This window comes from Callospermophilus lateralis, chromosome 10 (assembly GCF_048772815.1).
Source record: "Callospermophilus lateralis isolate mCalLat2 chromosome 10, mCalLat2.hap1, whole genome shotgun sequence".
Lineage (NCBI taxonomy): Eukaryota > Metazoa > Chordata > Mammalia > Rodentia > Sciuridae > Callospermophilus > Callospermophilus lateralis.
This window is the reverse complement of record NC_135314.1, coordinates 56,530,114-56,546,983: the sequence shown is the minus strand read 5'-3', so window position 1 is coordinate 56,546,983 and position 16,870 is coordinate 56,530,114. Positions and strand designations below refer to the sequence as shown.

The 16,870-nt window shown below is 37.6% G+C and overlaps 1 protein-coding gene across 1 annotated transcript in view; it reads left to right on the top strand.

Moving 5' to 3' along the window:
• The window catches only part of Fam162a (family with sequence similarity 162 member A), a 28,311-nt gene that overhangs the window by 10,147 nt on the left and 1,294 nt on the right, over window positions 1-16,870 (top strand). The window contains exons 2-4 of the mRNA XM_076867851.1: window positions 9,659-9,781; window positions 12,754-12,862; window positions 15,991-16,099. Coding sequence (XP_076723966.1) covers window positions 9,659-9,781; window positions 12,754-12,862; window positions 15,991-16,099 — 341 coding nt within the window. The remainder of the gene's footprint in view (window positions 1-9,658; window positions 9,782-12,753; window positions 12,863-15,990; window positions 16,100-16,870) is intronic.

The following is a 16,870-nucleotide window of genomic DNA, read 5'->3' as shown; positions in this document are numbered from 1 at the left end:
TGTAGAGATAATACAGAGTTCTGTAAACCCCTCATCCAATTTCTGCGTTGTTAACATTGTATATAACCATGGTAAATTTGTCAAAATTAAGAAAGTAAACATTAGTTTATTACTATTAACTAAAGTACTAACTTTATTCAGATCTCATCAGTTATATCAGTGATGTCCATATATCCTTTCAGGATCCAATCCAAGATACTATATTGCAGATAGTTGTTATGTAAGAAAATTTATCCCCTCTCCCCATTTATTCATCTTGTTACTTATATTACTATGGACTCATACTTTTTATGTGGGTTTATAGTCTCTTATAACATTATTTTCTCAAATTATTCTAGTTTAGGTTCTTTTAGATCAGTTTCTGTGTCCCTTCACATGCTTCTATCCTTTTGTTTTTTGAATACTTCCTTATGTTCTGGTACTAAAAGATGCTGTAGGCTCTTATATTTTCTCTGTCCTAGTGTAGATCAGCCATTTCTCTCTAAGGAGCCCTGATTCTATTTGCTAGGAAGTAGGTATTTAGAAACTAAGTTCTGCCGACTGGACAGTAGCATTGCTATTAAAGTGTTATGGATTCCAGGCCCTTCCAGTCACTAGAGCTAGGAAATATGTATTCCCCAGCATTCTGGTTGTTGTTTTAAATTTTTATGTTAAGGATCTTTGTAATGTATAGTTTTGACAAATTTTTTAAAAAATAAATACTGCCAAACTTCATAGCAACATGTTACTTGCAGCTAATCTTGACAGTAGGTTAAGCAAAACTAAATCTGATAATCTTCCAAAGTTCCCTTTTTTTCTCCAGCGTTTACTGAACCTTCATTTATCCTCACTGATTCTCAAAAGATTTGTCATGTCCCATGTTGCATTACTGTTCTCCAGGAGTATCTTAAAATAGTCTGGGTGGGGAGCATTCTCACTCCTGTCCACTGCCCATTCTGAGGCTGGAATGGATTTATGTAGAAAGAAGGGAACTACCAGGAAAGAAGGCAATACTTGAGCCAGCCTCATCCCAGTTAGCCATATACAGCCAGGAGCTAACAATAATATTTGTAAGGCACTGGTTTTCTAATTGTAAGTCCCCACACAAGCAAAATCAGCATCACCTGGGACAGTGTAAGAACCATACCTCTTCTGTCCATACCTATTAAATCAGAAACTGGCAGAGTGGTCCAGTAATCTTTTTGTTGTTGTTTATTTATTTTTATGTGGTGCTGAGGATCGAACCCAGTGCCTCTCACAACTAGGCAGGCATTCTACCACTGAACCACAACCCCAGCCCAGTCCAGTAATCTTTATTACAAGTTCTCCAGATGATTCTTACTAAGGTTTGAGAACCTCCACCCTTAAGATTAGCCAGCCATTGCTAATCATAGCCTTAGAGAGCTATGATTCTTTAACTTGACTTCCTGCTAGGGCCCTGGGGACACGGAACTGGTCAGTCAGAGACAAGCTGCAAGAACAGCCAGAAGGTTAAAGGGCTATTTTTCTTTGGGTTCCTATGTTTTTAATTGTGATCTACCAGAGGATGGAAAATTTTGTCTTGGATGTTTGGGGCAATATGTTCTATCTCAAAGAGATAGAAAAGGTCTTGATGATGCTAGAGCTTGTTTATACTTTCATTTTGTTATAAAATAAAAACCAAGATCACAAGTACTTCATGACTGTTTTTAATGATAAATTTTTAACATTATTCTTAAATTGGTCATATGTCTGATTATAATTAGATCGTATTTGCGTATATTTTAATCACATTTTTACTTTAGGGGGAGGTACAAGTTATTGGCATGCAGTAAGAGAAAGTTGGGAGATATCTTCTGATCTAGGTAAACCTCTCATGTCTTCAAGTTTCTGCCTGCCACTTTTACCCACGTACCTCTGACCTCAGATTCTAATTCTCTTCCTATTGTTTGCTCTTTTCCACTCTCCTCTTTGTAGTTCCTAAAATCACTTTAGGGCCTTTGCACTTACTCTTCTTTCTGCTTAAAATATTCTTCCACCAAATAGTTGCATAACTAGCTCCCTCACTTCCTTCAAAAGTGACACTCTCAAAGAGAACTTCCCTGGCTCCCCTAACTAAAATTTCACATGCGTCCATCCCCTTTCTAGACATACAAACACTTTAAACCCACCTTCTTCCCCACCCCCAGCACTCAGAATTTGACATAATGCAATTTTTTCCCCAGTAGAATCTAAGTCCTACTGGCTCAGGTTTTTATCACTCGTTTTTATTTACTTACTTGTTTGTTTATTTATTTAGGGAGGGGTACTGAGGATTGAACCCAGGGGAATTTTACCACTGCTCCATCCCCAATCCTTTTTATTTTTTATTTTGAGACAGGGTCTCTTGCTAAGTTGCTTAGAGCCTTGCTAAGTTGCTGAGGCTGGCCTTGAATTTGTGATGCTCCTGCCTCCATCTACCAAGTTGCTGAGATTACAGGCATGTGCTACTGTGCCAGTGATTTTTATTCTTTTTGTATTTTGCTTAAAGCAGTGCCTGGCATATAGTAGGTATTCAATTATTAATTTTTGAATTAATATCTCCAGTATGCATATCTTTAATATAATTGATAGTAAGTGTACGTGTTTATATGGTTTTGTTTTGTGATTTTATTTTTTACTTTATTATTATTCCCAAACTGCACTCAGTGGCAGTTTGTCTTCTCTTCTTAACAGCCTCTCTTCCATTCGATTCCCCTAAACTGCCTCTGTTCTAATTAAGAGGGATGGAAAAGGGTAACTATCTAAGGAAATAATTGTTGATTCTTTCTCTGTTTTGTATTTGGAAAGCAGAGTCCTTCTAGCATGCTGCAGGTTAACCTTGCTCCTTTCTAAGTGCCTGCCACAGAGAAGGAATGGGATAGCACAGTGTGAGACGGTGCCTTGTAGGTCACATAAAAACGGTGGTTTTTTGATGAAGATGAGAAAGTATTAGAGATGGATGTTAGAAGTGTTTAAACAATGTAAATGTATATAACACCACTGAATAGACACTGAAAGTTAGTTTAAATGATACTTTTTTTGTTAGGTATATTTTACCACAATTTAGGAGAGAAAGCCTAGTCATTCTTAAAGTGTAGTCTAAAACTAATAGTAGCAGCATCCCCTAAGAACTTGTTAAAAATGTAAATTCCCAGCCAGTCCAGTGGTGAACACCTGAAATTACAACTTGAGAGACTGAAGCAGGAAGATTCCAAGTCTGAAGACCGCCTTTGCAATTTAGTGATACCCTTTCTCAAAAAAGCAAAAGGGGCTGGGTGTGCAGTTCAGTGGTAGAGCGCCCCCTGGGTTCAAACCCCAGTATAAAGAAAAAAAGAAAGAAATGCAACTTTCCTACCTCCACCACAAGAACTGTTGATTGAGAAATTGCAAGTGACTGATATGCACTAGTTTGAGAATCACAGCATTCAATAATTTTGTCTTAATCCTGAGAGATATGAAGAACTGTTGAAGAATTTCATGGATTTTATTTCTCATGTCCTCACAACTGCATAATTATCATTGTCAGAAATTCTGACCATCTTAGAGATAAAGTTTAAAAACTGCCCTGTAAATTCTGAAGATTACTATTTTAAGTAATGTGTTAGTGAGCTTTCCATCATTGTGATAACATACCTGAGGAAAAATATCTTGGAGGAAAGATATATCTAGGCCCACAGATTTAGAGGTTTCAGCCCATGGTTGGCTGACTCCGTGTTATAGGCCTGTGATGAGGGAGAACATCATGGCCAAAAAGGTATGGTAGAGCAGAGCTGCTCACCTCATGGCAGGGGGAAGTGGAAGCAGGGGGAAAGGGAAGAACACGCTGGGTGGGGACAAGATATACCTCTTTAAGACCCTCCCGCTTTGGCCTGCTTCCACCAAACTAGACCCCACCTCCTAATGGCCCATTCAGCTATGAACTTAACAATGGATTAATATGTTCATGAAATTAGTGCCTGATCCAATCACTTCTCAAATGCCATACAATTGAACATTGAGGCATTAAGAGGACCAAGCCTTCAACATATGAGACTTTGGGGTATACTTTATATACAAAAACTAGTAATTTTGAAAAATGAACTTAACCATAGAGTGCTTGATGTGTTTCAAGCATTTGGCAGATAATCCCGTGTATGTTTTTCCATTAAACCTTCCAGTCAGCCCTGGTGCAGTAAGTATTGCTACATTTAAAATAAGGAAGCAAGCTGAGAGCAATTATAATCTATCTACTTTCCTTATGGTGTCACTTGCTTCCCCTACATGGCACTGATGTTGTGGTTACCTGGACCCAGGCAGAGCTCTCAGGGATCACAGACCTAGAAAATGGAAATGAGGGGCTGGGGTTGTGGCTCAGTGGTAGTGTGCTCGCCTAGCACACATGAGGCACTGAGTTCAAGCCTCAGTATCACATAAATAAATAAAAAAGATATTGTCCATTTATAACTAAAAAAAATGGAAATGAATTAGGTCTTTTATGGAAGAAATCAGACTATGGTTTAACCTCCAGTTTTTACACTGATTCTAATTTCCAGTGTGTCAGGGTAAGGACCTCTGAAAATTCCATTCCTACAAAAAAGCAAGGAAAACACTGCCAGAAATTATTTAAAAAATCAGCTATCTCATAACTCTGAAAAATAACCAGGGGCTATGACAATCTGAGGAGCATTTATTTAAAAAAAAAAAAAATGACTGACTCATGGTAAGAACAAGTCTTATGAAGTTTTTTGGTTTTGGGGTTTTTTTGCAGGGGTGTGGGAGGTGAGCACCCTGGATTGAACTAAGGGGCACACAACCACATCCCCAGCCCTATTTTGTATTTTATTTTGAGATAGGGTCTCACTGAGTTGCTTAGTATCTTGCTAAATTGCTGAGGCTGGCTTTGAAGTCAAAATCCTTCTGCTTCTGCCTCCTGAGCCCCTAGGATTACAGGCACATGCCACCGTGCCAGGCTTTTGTGAAGTTTTAACTTGCCTTATCCCTGACTCCTCTCAGCTTCACAAATCCCAATAGTTACAAATATCAGCAGTCTGGCAGACACTGAAGAAGGTAAAATGGGTTTGGAGCTCCTCAAAGCCCCAGCTCCAGAAAATGCTTAGTGTCTGATCTCCATAATGACTCCCTAAGAACCTCCACTTAAAGGACTTTTCTTTTTTACTTGACTTAGATCTTCCTGTTTGCAAACAGCTTCTCCTGAGGCTTTTATTGAAAATGGCAGCATTTACTTAGTATAACATAGGAAGGCAATAACCACTGGGTCAGAAAGGAAGCAGTTGAAAAATTTGAAAACAAAATCTGGGGAATAGATTTCCATTTTGACATTGAAAATATCTGACATATTTCTGGGATGGTGCAAGATTGTGAATGTGCTCTAGGAAAGACCTGAGAAATCCATAAACCTTCACCTCTGACTCATATCTAGACTCTATGCAAGCAGGAATTAAAGGATAAGTTATTATTGTAAGCTGCCTTCCTATGGTTAAAAGACTTGCTTCAATGCACCTTCAAGAGTCCTTCAGCAAAGGCTGACAAACTTATTTGTAGGAGGCATTTTATTTATTTATTTATTTTTGTAGGAGGCATTTTAAAGTCTCTAATTAGCTGACCACTAAGCTCAACAAGCATTTCTGTGGCCAAATACACAGCATGCAAGGGAATACTATGAAAAATTATATGCCAAAAATTACATAGATAAATGGACACATGTCTAAAAAGACATAAATTACTGAAAAATGAAATAGAACTCTATACCGAATAAAGAGATTGAATAGTTTTAAAACTTCCTGCAAAAGCAGACAGTAACAACAACAACAAAAGGCCCAAGCCCAGATCACTTCAGTGGTGAATTTTACCAATCATTTAAAGGAAAAGTAGAATTAATCTTCCACAAACTCTTCAAAAAAAGGTGTGTACATAGCTCCTGTCCAGAGCGGCTCCCAACACTACAGTGACGCAGCCACATCAATGTTTATAGCAGTTCAATTCACAATAGTTAAACTATTGTGAATTGGAACCAACCTAGATGCCCTTCAACAAATGAATGGATACAGAAAATGTGGTACATACACACAATGCAATATTACTTAGCCTCAAAGAAGAATGAAATTATGGCATTTGTCAGTAAATTGATGAACTGGAGAATATCATGCTTAGTGAAATAAGCCAAACCCAAAAAACAAAGGCCAAATGTTTTCTCTGATAAGTGGATACTGATCCAAATGGGGGTGAGAGGAAGAATGAAGGAGCTTAGGATTGTGCAGAGGGGAGGAAGGGGAGGAGAGAGGGTGTGGGGATGGGCTGGATGATGGAATAAGATTGACATTATTACCCTATAAATATATGTATGATTATGCTACCGGAGTGACACTGCACCATGTTCAGCCAGAGGCAGGAAAAATTGTGCTCCATTTGTGTACAATGTGCCAAAATGCATTCAACTGTATAACTAATTGGAACAAATTAAAAATAAAACTTTCTAGTTTTCTCTGTTTTTAATTATGATGATGGTGGTGATTAGTATTATTTGGTACTGGGGATTGAACTCAGGGGCTCTCAATTGCTGAGCCACATCCTCAGCCCTATTTTGTATTTTATTTAGAGACAGATCTCACTGATTTGATTAGTGCCTTGCCATTGCTGAGGCTGGCTTTGAAATCGGGATCCTCCTGCCTCAGCCTCCTGAGCCGCTGGGATTACAGGTGTGCGCCACTGCACCCAGTAAATTCTGGTTATTATTGATTGATTCAGTGATTCACACTGAAAGTTAATTTCTTAAAAGTATTATTTTGAGAAGAGAACGCTTCCTTGATTTGTTCACTATAAAGGCTTAGAAATGGTGACAAACCACGAGATTCCTTATGGGGGTCTCTAAAAACCAATTTGTACCATTTCTTATTTAAAGGAAACAGAACCCCTTGGAGGAATGTGTGATTCCAGGTCACGGGCAAGGAATGTTCAAAATGAGCCCAGAATATCTTGTCAGATGAGGAAGCTATCAGTGATCACTGAGCAATGTTCAAAAGGACTTGAGCCAGTCTCGTAGGGTTCCCAATGACTAAAGATTAGAACATTTGAGCATTAATATAATAATAACTGAAACAGATTGGAGCATATCACATGTGTTAAAATGCATATTCTTTAATTTCAAACAAAAGTTTGCAAGGAAACCCAATTCACTAATTAGAAAACTGGAAAATAAAGGAAAGGAATCAAGCATTAGCCGGGCATGGTGGTGCACGCCTATAATCCCAGCAGTTTGGGAGGCTGAGACAGGAGGATCAGGAGTTCAAGCCAGCCTCAGCAAAAGTAAGGCACTAAACAACTAATTGAGACCTTGTCTCTAAATAAAATAGGGCTGGGATGTGGCTCAGTGGTCAAGTGCCCCTGAGTTCAATCCCCAGTAACAACAAAAAAAAAAAAGAATGAAGCATTAATCTTAACATTTTATTGGTGACTTTTACCTTAGGATAATCAAATATTAATGTGAAAAAATAATACTACCATTTTGTAACTCCCTAATAAAACAGTCACCTTTCCTGGCCAAAAAAAAAAAAAAAAAACACTAGATGAAAGGTTGATGAGGAACTTTATAAAAGGTGAATCAGACTGGTAGCATCTACCCATCAATTTATTATTTTTTCTTTTTTGTACAAGTATTGAACCCAGGGGCACTTAACCACTGAGCCAAATCCCCAGCTGTTGTTATTTTTTATTTTGGGACAGAGCCTCCCTAAGTTGCTGAGGGCCTCTCTAACTTACTGAGGCTAGCCTTGAACTTGTAATCTCCTATCTCACTCAGCCTCCCAATTCTTTACCCATCAATTTTAATATCACAAAGAGACAAAGTTGATGTACATATTTTGGGGTGTTTTGGGTTTTGTTTTTTGGTACTGGAGATTGAACCCAGGGGTACTCTATCACTGAGTTACATCCCCTCTTTTTATTTTTTATTTTGTGACATTTTGCTAAGTTCCTGAGGCTGGCCTTGAAATTGTGATCCTTCTGCCTCACCCTCCTGAGTCACTGGATTTACAGGTGTGCACCACCATGCTGGGCAGTATATACTTCTTTATTTTTTGGTACTAGGGATTAAACCCAGGGGTCCTCAACCACTGAGCCACGTCCCCAGCCCTTTTTATATTTTATATAGAAACAGGGTCTCGTTTAGTTGCTTAGAGCCTCACTAAGTTGCTGAGGCTGGCTTTGAACTTTCGAACCTCCTGCCTCAGGCTCCTGAGCTGCTGGGATTACAGGTGTGCCACCATGCCAGGCTAGTGTACACTTTTTTTGCAGGGGTTGGATACTAGGGATTGAACTCCAGGCACTCACCCACTGAACCACAACCCCAGCTCTATTTTGTGCTTTATTTATAGACGGGGTCTCACTGAGTTACTTAGTGCCTCATTTTTTGCAGAGCCTGGCTTTAAACTCGAGATCATCCTGTCTCAGCCTGGGATTACAGGCATGCGCCACCACCCTGGCCAGTATACATTTCTTCATGTGATTTCATAGAAAGTACATAGTACTATCTATGACATCATCTAGTAAAAAAATCCTCTTGAATCTTATCTCCTTCAAAAATCTGTCTTCAAGAAATAAAGGAGTTAGAAGAAAATGGTAGCCACAACATGGTGGTGATGCATTCAGCAAAATCTAAAATGAGGGAAGCTCTATAGGATTGATGACTCTAGTTTTTCCAACAAATACATGACTCCTACCCGTCCCCCTAAAAGAAAGTTATAAAGAGAGAACAAACCTGTAGATTTTTAAAACTCAGGAAGCATCAGTCATATTCAATGTGTGCATTTAGTTGGAACAAACCAACTATTAAAAAGGGGGGGGGCCTGGTGATGTAGCTCAGTGCTAGAGCGCTTGCCTAGCATGAGTAAGGCACTGGGTTCTATCCCCAGCACCACCACAATAATGATAATACCCATGAGCCCGTTTGAGAAATTGAATCTTAGTATCATTTGATCATAATGTATTGGTATTAAGGAAATTTTTTTAGTTATAGTAATGGTATTCTGGATGTGATTTTAGAAAGTGGTTTTGAGATGCTTACTCAAGTGTTTATTGAATAAATAATATAATGTTTGGAATTTGCTTTATGTAATCCAATAGGGGGTAGAGAATGATTACATTTAGGTGAAAAATATTTATTGGCAGGTATTGATAATTGTTAAAACTGGGTGATGAACATGTAGAAGTTGGTAATACTTTTTATATGTGCTTTGAATTTAAATTTTTCAGAAAACTACATATATTTTATAAGTTAATATAAAACTACATATTTATGTTGTAAAACTGTATTTATATATGACTATACTTGATGACTTCATTTACCACTTCTAGGAGGTTGCTATTCTTTTACCTAAACAGGCTGGATGCCATAATACATGTGTTGCCACCAGAGTCGTCATAACTATACACATGTGAGAATTACTTATATAAAAATTTATAGTTGATGAAACATTTATGTTGGAGATTCTTAATTTCCTAATCAGCAAAGCATTTATAGTTTTAAACAACACCAAGCATAGCATCTTAAATAGTTATGTATCTTACATATAGTATATTAATTTTCTAAATGAGCTACTATTTTTAAACATACAACTTAGAAGTATTTCTAATCTTGAGAAAACGTCAAATTTTGTCTCTGAAAATATTTTTCTTTCTTTTCTAGGGAATTTTTTTAGGTTATATGAAAAAGATGCTGCCTCATCTCTAAGGTTTACCAGAAACTCTGATTTGAAGCAAGTAAATGGATTTTGCACTAAACCACAGGAAACTCCCAAAGCGCCATCCTGTAAGTTTGTATTGGTTTTGTAGTTAAGCAATAGGTATCTCTCAAAGAGTTGGACAACTATGAATCAAAAGAACCTAAAAGAGATGTAGTCTTAGAGGGTCCTACATCATGCCCAAACTTGTAGTTTAAGCTTCCTGTATTGTATATGTTCACAGGCACAATAATTTCTACATTTGCCATTTTCTTCTTTCTTGCTTCAAGGGCTGGAACTGGAGCTTTAGTAGTACAGATGTATCAAAGTAAATAATGGTTTAGAAATTATCTTTTAAGGAATCCCAAAAATAAATCCAAATCAAGAAATTACATTTTGGATATAGCAGAATCAAGACTAAGGTTTGGGTATTAACTGTAGCCACATACATTCCACATCCCTAACTCAAATCCTTGTCACTGTCACTACTATATAATATAAAAACTGATATTTATCTACTGCTGCTTCATGGAAGTCCAGAACTTACTGCATGGAAATGAACCATCCCTATAGAATATTTGTTAAGTACTTAAAAATGTTTTTATCCTTTGACCTTGTTACTTCCAGGATCTGTCCTAAGGAATAATCAAAAGCTTGGAGTATAAAGACATTAATATATATAAAAGGAAAATTAGAAGTAAATCTAAATGTCAAATAAATAAAATAGCTATAAAATGATAATAAAATTAGGAGTAGATTTAAATTTTTCTTTTTAAACATATATACTTTCTATCGGGTATATATCACTTCCAAAAATTTAAGAATTATAAAGAAAATTGTGTCAAGTGCTGAAAAAAATAAAAGATAATACTACAGCAGCACTATTTCTGTACTTCCATACCTCTTTTCTTGCCTTTGGTTCTTTCTGTACTTTTTTCCTGGTAACTTTTCTATTCCTTTTATTGTGGACTTCTGATTAGGTAGGTGAAAGGTGCAGCATAAACAAAGGTATGGTGATAGGCAAGAGGTATAGCCATCAAGGGGATGGACCTGCAAGAGCAATGTAAGTAGTAGATGAAAGATGGGATGAGACTCTAGTCTCCAGCATATCTGTGCTTCCCTCATAGTCTTTAGTTTGGTACTTTTTCTATTCATCTGCCTCTTTGGCACTTCCCTCTGCTTCCTTTTTCCTCTGTCCCTTTTCTTGGGTCATGGTCTAAGGCTGAGTCCTTGGTCCTCTGCTCTTTACCACCTTCACTGGCCACCCTTTGCACAAATGTTTTTCTCTACTCCTGTCTTATTAATGAAACATACTCAGATGGCATAAATTTCCTTCATACGTAACAAATCTAAATAGTATTTATGGGGCTTCAGATAAAGCTCAGAGGTAGAGCCCTGGCCTAGCCTATGTGAGGCCCTGGATTTAATCCCCAGCACCATAAAAATAAAATAAGATAAAAAACAGTAATTGTTCTATACTCAAAGGACGGACTTAAAATCAGCATACTATAGTGACATAGCTGCACCAATGTTTATAGCAGCTGAATATAGTTCCATAATTGCTAAACTGTGGAACCCACCTAGATGCCCATCAATAGATGAATGGATAAAGAAACTGTGGTACAGATACACAATGGAAAACTGAGCATTAAAAGAGAATAAAATTATGGTATTCACAGGTAAATAGACTGAGTTGGAGAACATTATGCTAAGCAAAGTAAGCCAACCCCAAAAAACCAAGGTGGAATGTTTTCTCTGATAGTGGATACTGATCTATGATGGTGGGGGACATGGGAAGAATGGAGGAACTTTGGACTGGGCAAAGGGGAGGGCAGAGAGGAGTTACAAGGAGAGGAAAGAGGGTGGAATGAAATGGACATCGTTACCCTAGGTACATGTATGATTACACAAATGGTGCATCCCTACAGCATGTACAACCAGAGAATTGAAATGTTGCACTCCATTTGTGTATGATGAATTGAAATGTATTCTGATGTCATGTTCAACTAAGTAGAACAGATACAAAATTTTTTTAAAAACAGTAATTGTGTTTTTTCATTTCCTGTTGTTTCTTTCTTAGTCTTTTGACTAACAGTACTACTATTTTCTTAGTCCTCCAAATTTGAGGGTTTTTGGGATTCCTTCTTTGTCTTAATCAATCTCCAGATAATTTCAGTCATCCTTAGACTGACCTTTCTTCCCATGGTTACAACACTGACAGAACATTATAACCTCATCCTTATATTACAGATCCTGTTTTGACTTTTTACCCCCTTTCTTTCTTCCATCCATTATGTAGATTAAAATATTAATCTTTTCCTTGCTTCAAAATATAGTTTCCAAGCCAGGAGTGGTGGCACCACTTACAGTGCCAGTTTTTCAGGAGGATCTCTGGACCCCAGGAGTTCAGTACCAGCTTGGGCAACATAGTGAGACCTCATCTCAAACAAAACAAAACATAGTTCCCAAACTAGATGTAAATTCCTTAGTTTGGTGGTCAAGGTGTTTTATAACCTGATCTTACCTTATAGATTCATTCTGCTGGATTCAGAAAAGTTCCTTACTGTTCCCTTCTTAGTTCATCCTTACCTTCATATTTTTGTTCATGGTGTTCTTTTACTTTTCAGTAGTTAGTGTTTGTATGGAGAAATGCTGCTTTTATTTTACCTCAATCCTCAGGGCATTTTGGAATCTCATTTGAAAAACAAAGCATCCTAGCTGGGCATGTGGTGCACACCTATAATCACATGGACTCAGAAGGTTGAGGTAGGAGGATCACAAATTCAAGGCCATGCTGAATGAATTAGCTCCTGGGTCAAAAATAAAGTGTTGGGGTTAGTGGTAGAAGGCCTCTGGGTTCAATCCCCAGTACCACAAAAAAGAGAGTTAAAGAAAAACAAAGCTTTCTAAGAAATTTCATTCTAACAAAGCTCTAATTAGCTTGAAATTTCTCAGTATTTCTATTTAGTGAATAGCAAAAAAGCACAAATAGCATTTTTTCTCTTGCTAAATTTGGGAGTTATAATCTGAAGTAAAATTTCTTGTCTTGTTTTTCTCACAGACACTTCCAGCCACAGAGTGCCATTACACAAACCAACAGATTGGGAGAGGAAGATCCTGATATGGTCAGGTCGCTTCAAAAAGGAAGAGGAAATCCCAGAGACTATCTCGTGAGTGCTGAACTCAGTGTTGTAATCAGCTTGTGTTTCTCACTGATCTGTTTTCAGGGAAAACTTCTGAGTCCCAACTGTTTAAAATCTTTCAACCAAATTCAGAAATATTTTCACTTTGCTAATTGGTTTTTGGAAAATATCTAGAACAAAAACAGTGCTGGAAACCTGGTGTAGTGACGCACGCCTGCTGAGGCAGGAAGATCTCAAGTTTGAAGCCAGCCTCAGCAAAAATGAGGCACTAAGCAACTCAGTGAGACCCTGTCTCTAAATAAAATACAAAAATAGACCCTGTCTCTAAATAAAATTAAAAAATGTGGCTCAGTGTTCAAGTTCCCCTGAGTTCAATCCCTAGTACCAAAAAAAAAAAAAAAAAAAAGTGCTAGAAAACTTATGTCTCTCAGATATTCCAAAGTAAGCTGATATTTAGCTTCATCTTCTAGTTACAGGAATGTGACTAAACAATAATGTTTACTTTTTAAAGTTTTTATATTTAATCTTGGTAAATCATGCTGGTATCAGTGACAGTAACTATATATTCTACAAAATCCACTCAAGAGTTAGGCATAAAAGAGTTTCAGTATAATACATTCTTTTTCTGAGAGGAAAAAAAGAGTCCCTGCTGTCACTAACTTCCTTAAACATAGATTTGGCTATAATCCTGGACTTCTTCACTTCATAGATAATGGAGCACAGGGTCCTCCAACCCAGGGTTTCTCAAACTTAGCACTGTTAACATTTTAGGATGGAATATTCTGCTGTAGGGCCTGACTTGTGTGTTGGAGGATATTTAACAGCACTCCTGGCTTTTACCCTTTAGAAGCCAGCATCACTCCTTTAGCGGTGAAAAAAAAATCTCTAGATATTGCAAAATATCCCTTGGGTGTCAGAATCAATACCACTTGGCAGCAGTGTTCCCAAACACCCTGACTGGTAGGCATCTTAGCCAAAAGGGGTTCTGAGAAGTACGCTCGTGCTCCTCTCTGGGCACCATCCTACTCAGAGACAGACTTCACACAAAGTTCCTGCAAGTTCTTTCAAGTAGTAAACTCTTCTGAGGCCTTCTTGTTTTCGTGATTGAAAAAGAACTGGGTTCATTCAGGAACTATTTTCCAGAAAGATAGTATTTATTTTCTCTTACAAAAGAATTTTAAATTTTTTAAATTTTTTTAAATTTTTTAAATTTTCAAATATTTATTTGAAATACAGTCTCACTGGACTCACTCAAGTCCAGTCTGGTCTTGAACACCTGGGCTCAGGTGATCCTCCCATCTCAGCCTCCCAAGTAGCTGGGACTATAGGCTTGTGTCCCCTGCACCTAGCAGTAGAGCCCTTCTGCTCTGTCAGTCAGATTAGCACGTTATTTTCACTAGGGTTGTTTCAGCAGAAAAACCCTTGTCTGGGTTAGTTTAAGTGATAGTGTACTCTCCTGGAAAATAAGAGCACCCTAGAAATAACAGTGACATCATCAAGTTCTTGTCTGTGCTCTGATTTCTTTTTGAATATTCTTGCTGCTACACATTTTTCTAACTGATGGTGTATAGGCTTTGCTATGGAACACCTTCCCCAGCCTGCCCTTTAGTTGGTTCCAGGATCACCTCAGGTTTGAAATATTGTCTGTGAGTCACCCCAAAAGACTTTTTCCTGAACTCAGGCAACCATTTATCCTTGAGCTGGTAGTTCTGAACAGGTACTGCCTAACCTTATTGCTTCCTATGGGATTAATAACAATATCATGGCCTTATTTAAATGTATTTTACTTTTTTAAATGTTCCTTTACATGTAGAATATATCACTGTACATGAGGATCACAGCACTTCAGTGGGACATATACCATTTAACAAAAAATACAGCCAAATGGGTAGTAGTGTGATCTCAGATGCTCTTGAATAATTCACTGTCTTTAGAAGTTGTTCTTAGTTTCTACCACTGCAGGCCCAGTTTTGGTACCTAGTGAACTCCTTCCACATTGCTGCCTTGTAGTTCCCAGCTCATATCATATTTAAGGGTTCTCCTCCTATCCACCTGCAACATTCCAAGCCCTGTGCCTCCTTCCGAGCATTTTTTAAAAACCATTTCCCCATCTGATTTTTCAAAATAATTTGTGTTAAAGATGTGGGGGAGGAAAAGCTAAAAAGCACTCCAATTCCATCATCTAAAGATGATTACTTCCCTGTGTATACTTTGGAGGAGACCAGAAATTCTTTATCTTGGGCCCCCTTATGACTCCACATGCTGTGTGGCTTGAGATTCTACAGGCATCCAGGCAATAGAACCACTGTCTACCTACAAAATAACCAAGATAGAGTAGCTTTCTCTTTAGACTCTTCCATGTTATGCCCCTTGGCTTTCATCCAAGATGATGATCCAACCCCCAACTTTCTATTGCGGCACATGGGTGTACACTCAAGAGGACAGATTAGAAGAGCTACTACACTCCAGGCACTTGCCAATGCAAACTTTCACTCAGTTTTAGCAAATCATTAGTTAAAAGATAAACATTAAGGGACTGTCACTTAAAGGATCTTTCTACAGGCTCAGATATCCTCAAATCTATTCCTAGTTCAAGAGAGAGCAAAAATACAGATTATATAGGGCACATTGTTTGACTTTCTCATATTGGTTTTCTTTCTGAATTGTACTTTGTGTTGGAAGCTCATAGCAGTATCTATTACCAAGGCATTCTTCAATCATTATATCACATATTTTCTTAAGAACCCAAAGGAAAATCAGCTAATGGTTTCATTTTTAGTGTTGGCTGCTAGAAACCTGAGAGCCAAAATTGGGGCTCACCATAGCAAAAGTAGTTTAATGTGCCTTGCTGGTTTGGGGGGTTGGGTTTTTTTTATTTTTATTTTTGTTTGCTTTGTTCCTGGCTCTTTCTTTCTTATTATCTTCTTACTTATTTTGAATTAAATTTTTGTTATCTTGCTGTTAAACACATAAATGAGTTGTGAAAATGGCCCATCCTCCCAAAGAATCTATGAGATCTCCAGTTCCTACCTCCTTTTTTAAATGTTTACAGACACTATACTTCTGAACTATGGTACACAGAACTTGATATTTTGCTGCAACTTCAGAAATAGAAAAGTTACTAACATTGTCTCTTGATCACATTGTATTATTAGGTTTGAGATGCTTGATGCTGCAAAGAACAAGATTCGGGTAAAGGTTAGCTATATAATGATCGCCTTGACAGTGGCAGGATGCATCCTGATGATTATCGAGGGCAAGAAGGTGAGACTGGGTTCCCCTGTGCCTGAATTCTCTTCACAAAGAACCAGGAGGAAAGCAGGGATTGACCCTTGTGTTTACTGCCCAAGAAGAGGCTATTTTCTACACAAGAAATGATAGGAAACAAAAGACAAAGTGGGACAAACATGAGCTATTTGTGTCAGGATAAATAGCAAGGCCTAATTTTGGCATGATGAAGAAATATTAGTTTTGTGTAAAAAAGTGTTATCATAGTTGTCATAAATAACATAAATAACATGAAACAAGAAATAGGACAGTGGCATTTTATAGCACTTGGCATATTTATAAAGCACTGTCAGTACTTGGACTTATTTATCCTCACTATAACTGCCTTAATCATGATGAACATCTTATCATGATTCTTTATTTGAGGCTCAGCCAAATGTAGCCATATGTTTAAGGACCACTGCTTCTAAATAGCACATAAGAATGAAAATCTAGAAATCTTTTTTTCAATAGATGATAATTAACAGCTATTGCTAATTGAATTCTTACTGCATTCCAGGTACTTGGCTATTATTGTCTCATTTGAACCTCACAGCAGCACTGTAAGATAGGTACTCATTTATAGATGAGGAAACTAGCCTGGAAAGCTTAAGTAACTTACCCAAGGCTACACAACTCCCTTATAACAGAGCTGCCTAATGGAAGTACAGTAAAATTTTTCCCATTTATTGAGTGCTTACCATTGTAGAAGGATAAACTGTTAAGCTCATTTACTCACCAGAATAATCCTCAGAACCTGAGATATAG